The sequence below is a fragment of the Camarhynchus parvulus genome, chromosome 3, assembly GCF_901933205.1.
Source record: "Camarhynchus parvulus chromosome 3, STF_HiC, whole genome shotgun sequence".
NCBI lineage: Eukaryota > Metazoa > Chordata > Aves > Passeriformes > Thraupidae > Camarhynchus > Camarhynchus parvulus.
Genome location: NC_044573.1, coordinates 56,759,560 through 56,778,096, shown reverse-complemented (window position 1 = coordinate 56,778,096; position 18,537 = coordinate 56,759,560). Strand labels below are relative to the sequence as shown.

At 36.7% G+C, this 18,537-nt stretch overlaps 1 protein-coding gene across 1 annotated transcript in view; it reads right to left on the bottom strand.

Annotated features, from left to right (window-relative positions):
- Positions 1–699: 699 nt before the first annotated feature.
- HBS1L (HBS1 like translational GTPase) overlaps positions 700–18,537 on the bottom strand; it is a 59,114-nt gene continuing 41,276 nt past the window's right edge. The window contains exons 6-18 of the mRNA XM_030944406.1: positions 17,612–17,868; positions 16,978–17,143; positions 15,810–15,927; positions 13,075–13,221; positions 12,358–12,432; positions 11,516–11,633; positions 11,262–11,330; positions 7,922–8,026; positions 5,823–5,913; positions 4,102–4,210; positions 3,384–3,484; positions 2,331–2,475; positions 700–1,359 (exon numbers count right to left, since the gene is read on the bottom strand). Of these exons, the coding sequence (XP_030800266.1) occupies positions 1,348–1,359; positions 2,331–2,475; positions 3,384–3,484; positions 4,102–4,210; positions 5,823–5,913; positions 7,922–8,026; positions 11,262–11,330; positions 11,516–11,633; positions 12,358–12,432; positions 13,075–13,221; positions 15,810–15,927; positions 16,978–17,143; positions 17,612–17,868 (1,513 nt within the window). The 3' untranslated portion in view covers positions 700–1,347. The remainder of the gene's footprint in view (positions 1,360–2,330; positions 2,476–3,383; positions 3,485–4,101; positions 4,211–5,822; positions 5,914–7,921; positions 8,027–11,261; positions 11,331–11,515; positions 11,634–12,357; positions 12,433–13,074; positions 13,222–15,809; positions 15,928–16,977; positions 17,144–17,611; positions 17,869–18,537) is intronic.

Sequence of the window (18,537 nt, the reverse complement as noted above, 5' to 3'; positions counted from 1 at the left end):
GGCTAAAGCACCTAAGTACCAAAAAATTACCTACAAAAAAATCACCTACCAAAAAAATCACGTGGGAAGAGTAGGTACAGACCATACAGGACTGTGAACTAAATAACAACTATAGCATTTTTGTGTTCTTCACTACTCTGGATGCAGCTTTACTTCAGTTAACCCCCTAGACCAATGCTCTGGAGGGAGTGCTTCAGTTTCTGCCTCCCACTACTAACTCTGGGCAAAGGTGAATTGTCTCCACTCTGCACTCACATAGAGGTCCTGAAATACCTGAGGTCCTCTCAAAATTCCTACCAACATAACTTGCAAGTTGTAGTAAAGTGTGTCTGTTCTGAGCTGGAGGTGGCAGAAGGACCCTCCTTTCAGCTGGAAGGTTTCATCAGCCCCATTACTGAAAAGCAGGAAGGAGCTACAGGCGTAAGTCAGCACAATTTGGCTTTAGCAAACACCACAAGATTAAACTGTCAGCCTTTGTTCAAAAGAGCACTAAGTCTGGATGAAAGAGATGTGTATGCACAGTGGCTGCACTGAGTAGCATGAGAAAAACTGAAATTATTTCTTCAGAAAGCCAAATTGGATGCCAGTTTCGCATTTTAACTCATAAGTTTACTCTGAAACTTCTCAGTTATGGTAAGTAAAGAATGATTTAACACAATTTAGGAGTGTTTAAATAACAAAAAATTAGGGAGACAAAAATGCTCAGACAAATTTATTTTATTATTCTCACTGTTTAAAAAATAAAATTAGCCAAAGTTGGCACAGCTTCCACTACACAGCAAAAGAAAATTTCTTTTTCTTAAATAAATTTTGGGACAGGGAAAACAATTCCATGATAATATTACATGTCATTCTCTTGAAAACAAGGTAAATAGGTTTTTTCCCCCTGAATATGCATTCAACTCAAACCTAAAAATATTTTAGACCAATAAAGTTAGTTTACTGAATTAATGTGCAGCAAAAAAGCAATCAAAGAAAATATGTAAACAATTTATGTCTGGAAGTAAGAAGTTTGTTTCATGATAATTTATGTTTTTCTCTAATTCAGCTTTCTAAAATTTTTCCATCAACTTCCCTAAGGGCTAAGTTCCACATGGAGAAACTCATAAGATTCTTGAGATCAAGAAGTGCAACACTTGCAGTTCCTTGTCAGTTGGCATCTTGTTCTGCAGCAGGAGAGACTGATGAAGGGATCCCCAGATGTCTCACACAATTTGACTTTTGTCACCACCATCTTCTCCCCAGTTAATTGCACTTGTTCCTTCAACTGAAATAACTGGATTCTTACACAGAAGTTTGGCTATCTGATTGAGTTTTGCTTGGATGGTGAAAATTCTGTCACCACTGTCATTCTTTAATCTAAAAATATAAGCAAACGGAAAAAACCCTATAGTGAAAAATTAAGTACTAAGTGTAAAATGATCTCATGTTTTTCAGCATTATACAGCTGTGGAAAAAAATAATTCCTTTTCCACTTAAATTCTCAGAACAAGAAGAAAAGTACTAAAATAGCAATTCCCAAATAACATATCAAAGAGGTTTTTTAGTCCCAATTCTACAAACATTAATCTAGCTCTAAACATTGCAGATCTAAATAGAATACCACTCACCTCAACTTAAATTTAATGAAAAAATGGGTTCAATCCATCCTATTTCTGGATCTTATTTAAGATCAGACAGATTTTTAGGAGCATTATACATCCATAAGGCCTCTGACTGACCTAGCACATCATTCCTATGCATACATGGAGAAACCAGAAAAGCTCATGCTCTAATTCTAAGTTTTGACATTAAATGACTCAGCCTTAAGTTCTCAGTACCAGAACTTGGTTAATGTGCAAGATTTTTTAAAGGGGCAGATAGAAGGACATTCACTTTTTTGCTTTTAGTAGAAGATAAAACATTTATGTTTAGCCCTACAGTCTTTGCTTCCTCTCACACAGGATCAGAAAATGTTTTTTGGCATCAGTAAGAATCAAATGTACCATTGTCTTTAATTTTAACGGAAAAAGACATTGGGCCCAACCTAGACACAGTTAAAATGGCCAACACTTCTTATTTACAAACTGCTTCCTGAATATTCATACAGGCAGATATCAAAAAGACAGATGTATTTCAACTCAAGGAAAAAGAGGGGAAATTCTAAACACAGTAATTTTTACTCCTAATAAATGAGACAGAATCATGACAAGTTTTCCTCACATCTTGCTGAAGCACTGTCTCTTTTTTAGCAGAAAAAAATTCACTCTTGGGCTAGAGGATGTAAAAAAGGTCTTAACCATAGCATCATTCCTCTGCAGTACAGAAAGTCTATTACAAAAATGCCATACCTCTGTAACAACTCCTGCAGCAATAGTGGAACCACTGTAGCGTAACATAAACCTCCCCAGCTCTTTAAAATCTTTGTACAACTCTAGAGCAACAGGTCTTTGAGTCTGTAGTTCTATTAGAGCATTCTGACCTTTAGCCAAGAACCTGCAGGTAAAAAAGCAGAAAACTCTATTAGAAATGTATGCACAGATAAATGAAGAAAAGAACAATGAATAAATGGGAAAAATCATTTTAGAAAGCCCAGAGTACAATTATCAAACTTGATTTCAATTATAACTCAAGTCATGAGACTGAAAACTCATTTGCCTGGAGTATACATTTTAATAAGGAATCTAAGTTTTCTTCAAAAACTTCTTGGCACTCATCATAGCACTTAACAAATTGTTTTGAAGCTAATTATCCCATTAACACCTGTTTTTTCATGTCAAGTGGAAATCAAGTCTTGTTTCAACCCCACAGCTAAAGAGCTCATTCATTACTTTGTAGAAGTCTGCAACAGTTTCAGCCATAAAATTTGTGGAAAAGGATTATTCTGAAAATGTTGTATGTCTCAAATAGCATTTCTATATTACTTTTAAAATCTTATTTTAAATAACTAGAGGCCTCTTACTGTAGTTGTATGGGAAGATTCCCTAAATTTCTTTTGCACTAATACATTGTCTAGTCAAGTGTGTTTTAGGCAGTTAGCCATCTCCAGAATTATAAAAGGATCCCATGCTTTAACAGTAAAAGAAGAAATACTATTAAAAAAAAAAAAAAGAGAGAGAAAAAAAATCCTTTAAGTTAAGCACTTCTGATCTAGGATTCATTCCCAATTATGCAAGTGACCTTAGGCCTAAATCACTGTACTTCTCAGGTGCCCTGCAGTTATGAAGAGGGCAGGAGGTTTTTCAGTTTGCAAAGCACATTGAAATCCAAACATGAAACCAACTAAAACAATAAAAGCATATTCTTATAACATACAATTGATTCATAGTAGAACCTGTTTGATATACTGTGTATTAAACATCAACCCATTTCTTGAGTAATTATTAACTATTCATACCACTTACTTAGGTTTTTTCTTTGTCACTTCACCAGTACTTTTGTGCAGGACACTCAACAGTCTTGTAATAGTAGCGGGCTCACTTACTGTTTGATAGTGTAAAAGCACCTGAAAATATTTTTTGCAGTTATTAAACATCCTACAATAATCAGTGATCTTAGGTGTTAATAGTTGAAAACAGCAGCTTGCTTTAAGGCTGATTTTTTTTTAAAGAAATACTTATAAAACTTCTCTCACTGGAGTGTGTGCCTCAGATCCAGTAACTGTTCCTAGCTCCTAAACTTTGTGACCACAACCAATATGACAAAAAGGCCATATTTTTGACATCATAAATACATTTTTCACCTTTTAGTGTTTTGCTTTTGCCACCTCAGTACCGTTCTGTAGCATGAACTGGTATTTTATTTCTTTAAAAAAGTACCTTAAAAGCTATCTTACACTTAAGTTAATCACTGTATTTCCACAAGATGTAAGCTTCTAAAGCCTAGCTGTGGTGTAACTCACATTCTTTGAAATGGCTCAGCTATGTATTAAAAGCCAGTAAGAATATGCATAAACAGCCACAGTGGCCCCTTCTATCCACTTCAAATTACAGAAGAATCTGTTTCCTCTGGAGAGACAGAACCACTTCTGGATTCTGACTGCCTCTCGTATTCAGGAGGTCAAACCTAGAGAGGAAAAGCCCTGAGCAGCCTGCCATGAACACAGTTTTCACAGAGACTTACAGGAAAACCTTTAGTGATTGGAACCTCAATATTGAAGATGAGAACCCGAGCTCTGAACCGAGTGCAAACTTTAATGGGGTCCTTGGGATCACAAAATACACAGCCCACACTAGAAGAGAGAACAAAAAACAAACAATAAAAAAAAAATCAAACTAAGCGATATCTCTTGACATAGAAGTGTTAAATAATTATCCTTTTCCAGGGCAGTGATTAAGACAAGCAAAGGAAAAGCAGCACCACTTTAATATAAGCAGGGTGGTGGTGGGGTGTAGGTGCGTGGACCTCCAGGAACACTGTATCGAAAGCTGTAACAAAATGCGTTCCTAGACAAAGTCTACCTTATTTTGTGTGTATGCATGAAGGGCTCTGTCTACTTCAGTGAACAATTACCTCCAGTGCTAATCAGTTTCTGAAAATGTCATTGTTTCCTGTGCGTAGATATTTTTAAGAATTAGACTTTCATTCAGAGATTCAGGGTTTCCGTTCAACAGCATAAAATACTGCAGGGTGCCCAAAATTGCAGTACTGCTGCCTGTGGCTCAAGTATTTTCTGGATAATAAGGGGACATCATGATCAGGATTCAAAACCTGAGCTTTCAGCAACACTCATTTCCAAAAAATTCTACTTGGAGTCACAAGAAAGCTGCTGCTTGTTACAAGTTGGTAAGTAGCCTACACACAGCTTTTTCACAGGGGCTAGTTTTAGCCATCTGAAATGAAAGGAAAATTAATCCCACACAGGAAGACATGACAGAAGAGAAAAAACAGCATGATTAAGCATATACATAAAATTTCATCAATATTAAGAGGACTTGAAAATTCATAGCTTTTTTTAACGCCCCTAACACACCTCCAAAAGATGAAGACATCAACCTAACAAATTGACTCAAGACTTCATCCAACAACTACAACAAGACTTCCCTCAACCTTTCACCACTGAGAATCCCACACCACTATGAAATGGCAACACAGAATACCTGTATTTTTTCCCTTAAATCAGAGGATAGATTTGAAAAACTATCATTGCAAGGAGATTTTCCAAGAGTGGCTTCAAAGTTGGCTGTCTGAAGTCCAACTGAAATGTAAAAAAGGTGAACAAATTGTGGATCCAATTATCTGGCCTGAACAACAACTGACACTTAAAAACTTGAGGCTAATGCTTAGCATGAATCCTACAAACTGGAGAAGACACAAAGAGATTTGCTACACCTATTAGACCACTCCTTAGCAAAACATTTAGGAAAATAAATCTTACAAGTACCTAAATGTGTTAAATAACAGGTTCCATCAATTCCACTTGTACAGATTTACTTATTAGTACAAAATGACAGTTGTTTGCATGTGTCCTGTTAGAATGATTGATAATTTGAGAAGTTCTTTAAAAATTTTCTGGTTTATTTAGCAACACAGGTTGGATTTATTTGGCAATTAAAATGTCCAAGGGGTAGTCTAAAAGAAAAGGGCTCAGAAGGTTACTGGTGTCAGCACTAGGGCAAAGGATGAAAACTGACAGTATTCTTCTGAGGCTGCCGTTGCACATGCAGCAGATGTTTCCAACGTTTGTGCGTGCAAGCCAGGTGATATGCATCACTTTGGTTTTAAATATCCTGGTAGCCACATCATTCTTCAAGTAAACCGCTGTAATATAGCCCAGTGTAATAGTTATACAGCTTTTCATTAAAAACAAACCGTTACTTAGACTGAAACCCAGCTTTGCTCACTTGATTTTGATGATATCCATGCCGGTCAAAGTGAGACTAACGTGATCTCCTGCTGCAGCCCAATCAACTGGTTCATCGTGCAGTGTGATTCCTGGAAATGAGTAAGAACAGAACCTCACAGTGAAGTACCTAGGTTCTGAGCTACAAACAAACAGCTCTGTTTGGGCCATTTGTGCTTCATCAACCATTACTCATCAATTTTCAGTATGAATGGGTTGAGAGTAAAAGCTTTTTAACTGAGAAGACTGAGGAAGCCTTTCCTTCCCGTTGGTGAGGATTCACTATTCTCTCTCACCGCACCCTGCACCATAACATGGCCTTATTCGAGCCAGTGGAGGGGACCTGGCCCTTGTCAGCAGCAGAGATGACGCAATCCTGAAAATGCTGCACTACTAATATCTCCATATCTGCCCCACCCATCCTTTGAGGCATACGCACACCCTAGACCGCATCTTTCATATACTTTAATGGTACTGTGACAACTTTCATTTACCTTGAGTGGGTTTGCTCACTCTTTCATAAAAAAATGTAACTGAAGCCTTCCATTCGCGACATCGTGTCTGCTAGAAAGCACCTTTACAAGCAATTTAATTCTGGTTCTTGTGTATTTTAATTTCTTTAAAAGACAACCTGCCTGATGGGTGAGGGCAAGACTAATTAGCTCTGATTGAACATCCTGAGGTTTCTGATGGGCACCAAGAAAGAAAGAAAAAAACCTGGATTTTTAGAAATACTGCATATATTTATAGGATCTAGTTCTATATTGCTGCAGATTGTACCTCTTGACTTGCAGATTTGTTCCCAAAACCACTTGCCAAAAACATGCCAGAAAGCATCATTCAACTATAATTATGTTAAGCACCACTTTTTAAGCGCTGCTGATAATTATTGATATATCTGTCACTATCACAAAATGAAAGAAATTCAGCCTCTTGAAATGAACAACTTGAATCCTAATGTGCACATTGCCTTAAGTAAATACTATATGCTAAATTAAATTATGACTTCTTTACACTGAATATAAATAGTAAATGCTTAATGAACTTATATGCCCAACCTTCATTTGCATTTCAGTCATAGGAGAGGCAATACAAAAGAAAAACCGTAGAATCGTGCTGCAGGAGATACTCAGACAAAATACATTTGTTTCCATGGTACTTCCTCCACTCCCCACACAGAGGAGTGACTACAGTGGTCTGCTACCCAAATTCATCCACATTAATGTAACATTCCTGTGCATGTGAATAATGTGCATAGAACTGTGTAAGTTGATAGACTGAAGAGCTTCCCAAATTAGCACTGAACCAGCTGGGTTTGACAGACAACTAAAGCAACACATTGCCGTATTCAGGCTAAATACTTAGATACATAAACCTATTCATATCTCAAGGACTCAATTTTTTATTCACTGGCCAATGTAGGAAAATCATAATTTTATCTTTCTATTTGCATATGAAGCAAAACCAACTCTGCCGTACAAAGACAGCAAGCTTAATCAGGAAACAGCTAAGCACTTAATGTCAAGCTATTTCTTTCCAGAAATCAAATACATTGAAATTTAAATCCAATATTCTTCTATTTTCTAGTTGTTCAAGACAACTAAATCCTGAAAATTTGAAACTATGAAAGGATCAGTGACAAATCTTACAACATCAAACAGGAGCAGTGACTTTATTCTCAAGCTTTTTCACAATCAATTCATAAGATTAATTTCTAAAGGTTGTTCAACATCCTCACACTTCCTAACACCTAACAGAAGAAACACTCCACAGTAAAGCTGAATACTAATGATTCCTGTACTGAATATCTTTATAGACATTGCTGGAATTCAAATGCTTTTACTCTTCATAAAGCCATATCAAAAGCCACAAGGCTGTAACATTTGGATTATCTGATACAGTAAAAAAAAAAAGCAGCAAGATTTCACATACTCTTCACAGACATATTTATACAGACACAGTCACATCTAAAGAAATTCGTTTTATGCTTTCACAATTTATGTTTGACAGTTAGTATCAGTTTGACAGTCTGCTACCATTTCAGTAACTGTTTCTAGCCTAGTATTGACCTGAAAGTAAACATGCTTCTGAAGACTGTACCTTTTGCAGTGCAAGTTTCATTGGGAGGCATTGCCAGAAGTCGTTCTCCAACTTGAATATAGCCTGCTTCTATTTTACCAGTCACACAAAATCCTGAACCTTGGTCTGTAATAAACACAGTAACAATTTCAAAAAACTTCATAATACAGTCAGTTTCCCACCAGAAATTAGTCCTTCACCAATGCATAGACAAGTTTTTTAATATAATGAAGATTTTTTTTCCCTTCTCAGCAGTGTTCAGTACTTGCAAGTTAGCCAGCTGTGCATCATAGTGAAAATGAAACATTAAATTCAAAACCTCTAGATTTTATGTTTTTCAGAACCAAGGAAGAAATATTCTTCTTTAAGCAAATGTAGGTATATAAAGAAATATTTTTTAGTTTTTTTAGTATTATACTAAGTCCCTTAATTTCTAGCAATATTATTTAATTCAGCACTTTCTCACTATAATTACAGATAAAAGGAATATGACAGACCTCTCATAATAATTCTCATGCATACAGGTGCAAATTCCTATGCCATTTTACTGTTTAACTGAGTCAGAATCCTACATACTCTGTCTGCATATTACTTTTACTCCTGGAAAAGTGAAACAATGATTCATTACTATTTAATATGAGAAACTATTATAACTGGAGATAATTAAGTATTTCTGAATAAAAGATCTGCAAAGTTTTCATGTTCAATGTCCTAAGAGCCTGTTTATCATTTGAATGATATGCCAGTTACTTTCCAAAGATGCTACACATGAACATTTCTGCACATACACCTTAACAAATGCCTCATCTTCTTGGCATGTGTTTGCAGGTGTGTTTAAAAACAACTCTCTGACCTGATTCTACAATGACATTTTAAGTATCCACACAAACAACAAATAATCTTTTGCTAAACATCAGAATTCAGCTATATAATAAAGCATCTCAGTATTTTGTGTCTTACATTCAATTAAAAGCTGAACTTAGAGCTGAATTTAAAAGAACAAGTTGATCTCCAATCTTGAGGTCACTTACTACTGACTTGCTCTTTGCATTCACCACAGATACTGATGAATGCTTCTGTGTAGTGAATGCTTCCATCCTTCTATCTGGAAAAATATTATCAGTATGCCTGCATGCTGGTTTTCCTCTATTCATTCCAGCAAATGAGATGAAACACAGACAATTAACAGATGACATCAAATGTCAAACAGAAAACTGTCAAAGCTGATATTGGCCAGAAAAAGAATACCCAAGTCACATTACAAACACCACCTCAATACAGTACACAAAACAACCTGTAGTTGGCTTTGCAAGCACTTGTGGCAACCAGAAACATGACCTGATTCCAGGTTCTCAGCCACTTCCAAGCACAATTGAGAACAATCTATCTTTTGTTCACGTCATACCACATTTGGCTTGGGAAACCAATGTGGTCTTTGAAGCGTCACCAACGCCCATGCTGATTGCTTCCTGGAAAGTGTCAAGTTCTTTCAGATCCCCCTGAAATCAGTGTAAGTGCAAAATGGACAGTGGGAGACAGAATCAGGGCATAAAAAATGGCCCAATTTCTGAGCATCATGGTATTTGGGTTCTGCCAGGACATGCTCTTTGTACTCAGGATTTGGTTGGCGGACAAGGCATTTTAGGGTCAAACCAGTCATACACTAGACAGAATTACAATATGGTAAGTGGGGACTGATGCAGCAGCAAAGGGATTTACAGGGACCTATCAGATCAAGAGATAGTTAGCCTGGAGAGAATGAATATTAGGAGGACTGTGGAGGATAACAGCTAAAAGCTGGCTGAGGTAGGTGAATCATATGTGAGCAGCCTTAGTAGAGAAAGGGGTTTTCCAAACTATGTAGGAGTACACTCAGCACTCTCACTTTTTACGCACTTCTATGGACAGCTCCTCCTGAGCATGCACTGGTACTGGAACTGAGCTGAGAACAACTGCTGCTTCATGTACTTGTATCTGCAGCTACTTCCTCTGGTGGCATCAAAGCTGAATAAGTTTTGAGATCATAACATAAGAAAAAATAGTCTAAAAAAACACCTAAAAGGCCACATTTAGTGATAAACCCTTCATATGTAAATTGTGTCCCTTCCAAAGTCATATTTTTTGCATACTTTAGCAAAATAGATGTAGTCAAAATTGCTCATTTTGCAAAACTTTTCTCAATCAAAAAATGATTATTGCAGCTGAAAAGCTATGATATATTATTTTGAAAGATCTCAATCAATAATCCTAACACACTTTCCCACAGGTCATGAAATTAAAGAGGAAAAAAATAAACACAGAGATGGCATAGATGACAAAAACAGTGATATCACACCAGGGTAATTTCCCATGCAACTCTTCAATATTTAGCACTATGGCTTCAGTTAAATCAGCTAACTAAGGGCATGCACAATATCTAGTGTTTTCTCAAAGGCCCACAAGAAAATTGCACAAACCTGGTATTTCCAGGTTTATACTACTTACAATCAGTATTTCGATCTGATTTTTTTGTACTTCCCCTATAAACAGCCTAAATAGAAAGCAAAATTTCTTACAATATGAATTTCAATAATCATATTCGATTAGAAATATTTACAACAGTTCAATCATGCTGTCATTTGGTTTGCAACATTTCTCAAGGGACCTACAGAATGTTTCAAATGGGCTGAGTCTAGAAGCCTTATTTCTTCTAAGTTATCTGCAATTGAAAATGACTAAATGGAAAAAAAAATTAAGTTTACCATGAAAATCTTACAGGCTCAAGGCACTCTATTTCCACCAGACAATCAAAGTAAGAACTGGTTATAGTTCTTGCTGTTCCTATCTTTATTAATGCCAGAGAATAGCTCACTGCCTTAAATCTTTGGCTGGTTGTAACAGTCTCACCACCACCACCATTTTCTTCCACCTCATCTGTCCAAATTTTTATACAAAAATTAAGGAACATACCATTATTCACAACTACAACAACAAACAGAAAAGGAACAAGACAAACTTGTTTAAAATCTAGGACTGGAAAGCAAAAGAGCCCAAAGCCACACTCATAAGAAGTTCAAGAAATATTGATTTAGTCCAGCAGAACCAGTTTGGGAAAGTCCCACATTCTGTCCCACAGAACCATGAACTCATTACATAGACAAATAATTGGTCATGCAGACTAGCTTCCTTAATTTCTTTTCCAGGGTGTTTCACCTTCAGCAGTACTATTTAAAATTTGGCAAGGAATAAAACTTGAAAATGTCTTACTCTAGTCTAGGACTGCACATGAAGTTCCAACTTTAAGTCTTATTTTGACAGCATTTTTTAACACTTGTGTTAAATATTAGGGAAATTATGGTAAAAACACTATAAAACAACCAACCTTTAAAAACATCAGCAACACACAGTCTAAATGGTTTATCCACTGATCTCTGTGGTGGCTTGAAAGAATCTGCAAATAAATTGATAAGAATTTTTAGAATGTCTGTATATAATAACTATCTCAGCAACTTCTCTGTTAAGAGAAATTAATTATGCTGTATTTCATTGAGTTTGTCTCACATTTTACCCAAAATAAAAGTTTTAACACACACAGGACTAAGAGGTATTATTTTAAATGAGGAAAATTGCACTTACCAATTTGCTCCAACAAACACTTTCCTTTATACCATTGCGTGAGGTCACTCGACTGACCCCTTGTGACTAGATTTTCTCCACCAAGGCCACTTGTTGGGATATAGGCCACATCTGATTCCTAATAAAGAAAACAAACAGATGTGAAGCATACATTAACAACAGGACCTCCTAGCAGAAGTGAGAGGTGCATTTTTTTCAATGTCATGCATCTAAACTTTAAAAGAATAGTTGTCACATTTGTATTTCCCCTGGAGAAGGCAGGTTACTCATGGATCCATTTCCTTAGTGGTTACCTCTTGCCTGATCACTCTGCTCCAAGAAAGAGTTGGAGATAATTAAATATGACTGTATCAATGCTGACAACTAGAAACTGAGTTGAGGTAAAAAACTCCTCCATGTTTGACAGGAAAACTTTGGTTTGAATTGATGCTATATGCATAGGGATTGCAGGAAGACCACAGCCAGTCCAAATAAATAGTAGTTGGAACCCAGAAAACATGAGAAGAGGGTTCTCATGAACTCATAATCCACACTGATATCTGCTCCAGTAGGTAGCAGGCATCAGTGTCTGCTTTGTAGACAACAATCACAAGAAACTACAAGTGATCTGAGTACCCCAAAGCTTCAACAGACCTAAACAAAGATGATGACACAGAGAATATTAAAGAACCTGACTACCCTTACACAGGACTCAATATCACCCTACCAGGAACAAAAGGCATCGGCTACATTGTGTGCATGTAACAGTAGCAGGAAAGTGACACAAAATAACTTGACTGTAGGAAAAGCTCATCCCACCCAAATGCTTGAACAAAGCAACAAAGGCCTCACAAATATATTACCTTAAAGCCAGCTTGCTTAAGAAATTGGCCAAGCTTACTTGTAATTTCCTGAAATCTTTCCTGTTGCCAATTGACCTAAAATAAAGCACAGATTGTGATATAATAAAATTATAGATTTTTAACCATGCTTGAACATACAGCTGCATGTCATCAATTCTGTAGTAGAAACAGATGTGTATTTATAAACATGAGATTTCCAGGTGCATTCATACTTGAATGTATAAGAGCATACACATTAGCAATTACTGATCACAAACACCACTAAAATTGCAAGCCCTTTTAATTTCAACAGTAACTTTTTTTTTAAGTTTACACAAAATTCAGGTTCAGTAAGATATATTCACTACAGGAGTAACTTGAAACATAAACGGAAACCTTTAACACACTTTGCACATTTAAATAAAACTATTGAGGTCTTGACCTAAAAGACCACCAAGATGATCTTAGAGATTCCACTGAGATCGACTGTTATGTGAGATTTTCCACAAGTACAAAAGGGACCCCTGCTCATTTTAGCACCAAACTTAATCTTCTGTGTACTTTGAAAATACACCCATAAATAAAAAGAATGGCTTTGTAAAGTCTAAACATAAGGGACAGAGCTGGAAAGCAAAGAAACAATGCTTTATTATAAGTTTCACAATACTGATTCTTAAACTTAATATCTACAAATCTAGATGGAAGTCCTTCACTTAAATCAAGAAACTAAACATGTACCTGGTCCATTTTATTGACTGCAACAGCCAACTGTGTCACTCCAAGAGAGCGCACTAATAATCCATGTTCTCGAGTTTGTCCACCTGTCTCAAATCCGGCCTCAAACTCTCCTCTGCTGGCATCCACAACCAAAATTGCCACATCGGCCTACATTATGAAGGAAAAAAAAAGGTGTTTAAGAGGTGGAAATAATCTGGGTAAATACCTCAATCAGTAACATTTCACACAAAATGTACTTTACACAGATGGAATTCTGATGTGCTCCAAATGTAATTGAAACTGCTCACTCCCATCAGTATCATACCCACTTTGGTGAGATATTATGGCATTATGTCATCTTATGTCACGAACCAGCACCTCCTGGTTAAACACAGGACAACTGTTGGTTTGGGGAACCTGTCCCCTTCAATCTACCCACTGTGGATGCTGCACAGATCTAAACAAAAGCTGCCAATGCTCAGAAGCTTTAGAACAATGTATGAGCACTATATCCAATTCTCTCTGCCTCAGTCTGTACACTGTCTTCTTAGTGAGAAGCTGCAAAAATTACAAATAAGCACCACATTATACAACTGGGACAACCAGTTGTACTGTACTGTTGACTGTATGCTGGATGTGAATGCTTCAGAGCCCACTCAACACACTGGAGCATGCCAAAATCACAAGGTGGCAAAAACGAAGTAGCCTATTTAATCACCCAGACAAACCTTCTGCCAAAGCATTAAGAGCAAACAGTCTACAACACTGCACAAAAGTCAGCATGTAAGCACTGGGAAAACACAGATCTTGCTGTTAGCCTTAAATGCTGCTAATATTTCTTGTACTTTTCCTGCTTTGGTAAGTAATTGCCAGTCAGATCATCATCATGTACTAAGTGATGGCAACAGATGTGAACAACAAAGGTACTGGTGTCAACAGGCAGGTGTAAGACAATGTCAGAGGACTGAGGAGATGGACATAATGGAAAGAGAGAAGAAAAAGTGGTACTTTTTCTCTTTCCTTAAATGCTTATGACTCAGAATTCCGGGAAAAGGAAGAGAGTCCTGATTCTGAACTTCCCTGGCCTCATCCTAGTAATGAAATCCCCAGAGCTCAGAGACAGCAAGAGTGTGAGAACAAGAAAAGGATAACTGATTAATTTCCTCAGAGTTCTCAGCCTCAGAAGTGCCTTGCAGTGAACTTCTCCTAAAAAAAAAAAGACATTCTGCATTTTCTAAATTATAAAAACAGTACCTCAAGGACTTACTGAATGTGTATCAAAGGCCATATGGTGGCCTTGATATGGCTGATGTGCATTTTGCATAAGAGCAGTTGGGGGCTCACCTCCCAAAAGCATTCTCCACAATAAGAAGACACTAAAGCCATTTCCAGCCATTGCTTCAGCATTGAGCCTACCCTAACAGGCAACAGAAAGTTGCACAGTTTCAGTGATTCCTTAACAGGTTCCAGAACAGACCAGTCCCTCATCAGCCTGAGAGCTGGAACACAGAGATACCAAGCTTTATTCAGTCAGACCTGTCTTCTGATGAACTGATACAATTGCTGGGGGATCTGCAGCTCTTCTCTTAATACTCCTATCTGTGATACTTTTCCCCAAAAAGAAAAACTATTTAAACAACAATTGTAAAAAATAGCACATCTGAGTCAGTATTTTCCACTGCTCTGAAACCAAAGATTCACTTCTAATTTTAAAACTCATAAAATTGCTACAACACATATTCTGCCATATAGATGGTTTTATAAGAAATACACTATAATTTGCAAACTTCTGACTACTCTGCAGCCTACCCACTGGGTCACAAGGTCTGAATTCTCACCCAGGCTCTGCTTCAGAGCTAAAGCAGAACTTGGGACAAACCAGTCTTCCTACAGTGCAGTTCTCTATCTAAGATCACACTAGCAGTACTCATACAAGTACTCAACAAAGATCTTCAGATATAACCCATATTTCAGACAGCTATGACACAGACAAAGCAAAAACATATATGCAGCTTAGCTTTAGGAAAAAAAAAATTAAATCTCTACTATAGAGAATCAATTTTATTATTTAAAAAAGGGTACCTTTAAGTGAAAAAAAATCACTCTTTTTATATAATGTAACCATGTTATTTTTCCCCCATCTCTGAGGTATTACTTCCACAAATAATAATCTATAGGAGACTGGTAAGTGCCATACTGATTTCAATGGGTAGTGTCCAATGCTACTGACTTCACCTACTGTTCCTCAAACAAGTGGCATGCAGTCTCTGCAAATATCTTCTTGACAAGATAAATGCATTCTGTATAAACTTTGTTATCTGTTTTCCCATCCCCTACAAAATACACTGTAAAACAGAAAAATGTGTTTTGCTTGATCTATAAATCCTTTTTCTTTAAGCTCAAAATCACTTAAAATCTTCACCTACAATGTGACTTTCACAGAACTACTCATTGAGTAGCCATATATCACATCTGAATAGCTTTCAAAGCTCAAGTGTGGTTTTATCAAACTGCAACTTACTATTAAATTACTTGCATAATAAAACCTTCCTCCCAAACATTAGCATCAATAAAAAGCAGCTACCTTTAATGTTTAACAAACACATTCTTTTTTAAGTTTAGAAAATGCAAAGACATGTTAACACCATCAATGATTCCATTCCATTCCATCTTAGATTTTAAAATTAAAAAAAAATATTTAAGAAGAAGTTACAAATAATACTAATATTGGAAAAAGCCTTTTAGACCATCTTTACCTGTGCAGCTCCTGTGATCATATTTGGAATGAAGTCTTTGTGGCCTGGAGCATCCATCAGTGTAATTACTTTAGTTGGTGTCTCGAATTTGGTCATACCCACATCCATCGTCACTCCCCTTAAATAAAGCATACATGCAATGTATCATTAAAACTGCTTTAAAACTTCACAGAGACACGAAGTAAGCTATTAAAAACAGAACCATGAAATTATACCCTTCAAATCTTTCACTGATTTAGCCTTCACCATAGGGATACCTGTGTGTTGGAAGAGCAGACCTCTAGAGCTGCCTTTTACTAAATCCAGTTGTGAAGAAAAATACCCAGAATTCCAAGGACTACCATGCACCCTTAGACTGTGTCCCAACAAACACAGCAAAAACATGAAAATTGAACTGCATATTTAAATCACTACTAATTATACTTTTGATATTTAGTTCTTCAAAAAAAGGTGAGAGAAACATAGCTGAGCTTAAAAAAAATAGGTAGTATAGGACAATAGAGATACAGTTACACATTTGCAAAGATGCACAGGCAGAACTCCTGACTACCAAGGAAGGATCACAACACACTTGGACTCAGTTCCACATCTCGCTACCCTCCACATGTTCTGCATGACACACAGGATAGGATCCATCTCATCAAATGCAAACACCTACCATGCACATGTCTGCATCTGGGATAGTAATCTGCATCTCCCTCTACAGACAATCAAGACAGACAGGAACTTTCAAGGGACAAAACATCTTGTAGTAGAAGATACCTTTAGTATGCTGCTCCCAATCACCAAAAAATCCCAACAACAAAATAAGCCCCCCAAAATCCCAAACATTTACAGATGACTCCAGAAAGTCTTTTTTTAAAAATAAAAAACTCGGAGAAAAGGGAAAATAGAATCAAAAATCAATCAATCAAAAATACCAATTCAGAAAACTCACTTCTTCAATACAAAAATGCAATTTTAAATTTCATAGTTCAAATTAATAAAGGCCTTTTATAAAGCATACAAATATTGTTCATTCAATTAATTTGTAGATTTTATTTTAAAAGTAATGTAAGTCACATGTGATGAACTGACATTTCAATGCTTAGTTCATCAGACTAATATTTTCTCACAAATGCTGTTCTTTCACAGAAAAAAGGTAACTCCCATCAAAATGTGTTTCTACCTTTCTCTTTCTTCACCAGTTTCATCCAAGACCCATGCATAGGCAAATGAAGCTTTACCAGCCTTTTTAGATTCCTGTTCATATTTGTGCATAGTTCTTTTGTTCACATTTCCCAAAAGGTAGAGCAAATGACCCATTAAAGTACTTTTGCCTGCATCAACATGTCCTGTGGAAGAAAACAAATATTACAGCAATTTTATTCATTTATGCAATTTAGGTATAGCACAAGAAATATACTAAACATATGAACATCACATCCACTGATAATTCTTCTGTAATCCATACAACTTCATAATCCTGTGAGACAGAGACACAGGAAGAAGACAGGTTATTATAACAGCCAGTTAGCATGACAGCCATAGAGTACCTCCAAATTCATGCTAAAAAGAACATGCTGCAACAATGAAACCAAACCAAACATGTTCTGTATGCTCAAAGGGACTCTAAGTCAACCTCACTGTCCAAGTCAAAGACTTGTGAATGTACTCCCTCCAAAAAATGAAGAAGCAACTGAAAACAGTACGATATTCCTTTCCCTGGAGTGAGGACAGTTTTGCTTCTGTATCACTTCCAGATTCAATCAACACAGTTTTTAAACTTTATGTTTGTCAGAAATGTAATTTAACAGTATTACCTATTACCACCAAATTCAGCAGCTGCTTTCCTCCTTGTCTCTTCTCCAACTCTGCTTTCACATCTATTTGTGGTTTTGCCTTGCTTGACTTTTTTCCTGGAGTAGGCACCATATTCTGCTCTTCTGAAACCTGCACTACTTGGGATGAAGGAGTAGATTTTGAAACAGCCTCAAGCACTCCAGAAGCTACACTGGCATCTTCAGGTAACAGTCCTTTCTGAGGTGTATTAGTGTGGCCATTTTCCTCAGCAATTGCACTAGGGGAAAAAGGAAAACACAAAGAATGCAAATGGCAAAGAAAACATAGAAAAAAGGGAGAGAAATTGAGTTTTCCATTCACTATCATGTAAGCCCCAAGGAGTATGTGATAAGCCCATTAAGGTGGAACTGATAAGCAGCTGGATAAAAACTGCACAGATACCAGCTCTGAACATCTTGTCTGAAAAGCAGCACTGTTTACAAAAGCAAGATAAGATGAAATCTTGTACAATATATGACACAGATAAACAAGGATAAACAAGCTTTCCATAGACCCTTCCTTTAACAGGAAGGGAAAGGACAATTATGCAGAACAGCCACAGAGCAGGTTTCCTCTGAACTAAGAGCCCAAGTCAACTTTGAAGCACAGACCCTGAAACAGTCTCCACGTACAGTACCTTTACTACAGTTCAACACAGTAATGCTTTATTCTGAGAACAGCAACATAACATAAAGAGTTGATATTAAGCACATGTAAGCTGCAATTTAAAGTGCAATGCTTATACAGAACTGTAATAGATAAGGTAAGATTTATCAATGTTGAAAAAAAATTGCTTCATGCATCTAACAAGACACCCGGGACAAAAGAGATTTGGATTCTCAAAGTCCATTTTTCTAACACCCTGTTCTCCTACAAATCACCATACTAATCCTAATGGTAAATAATC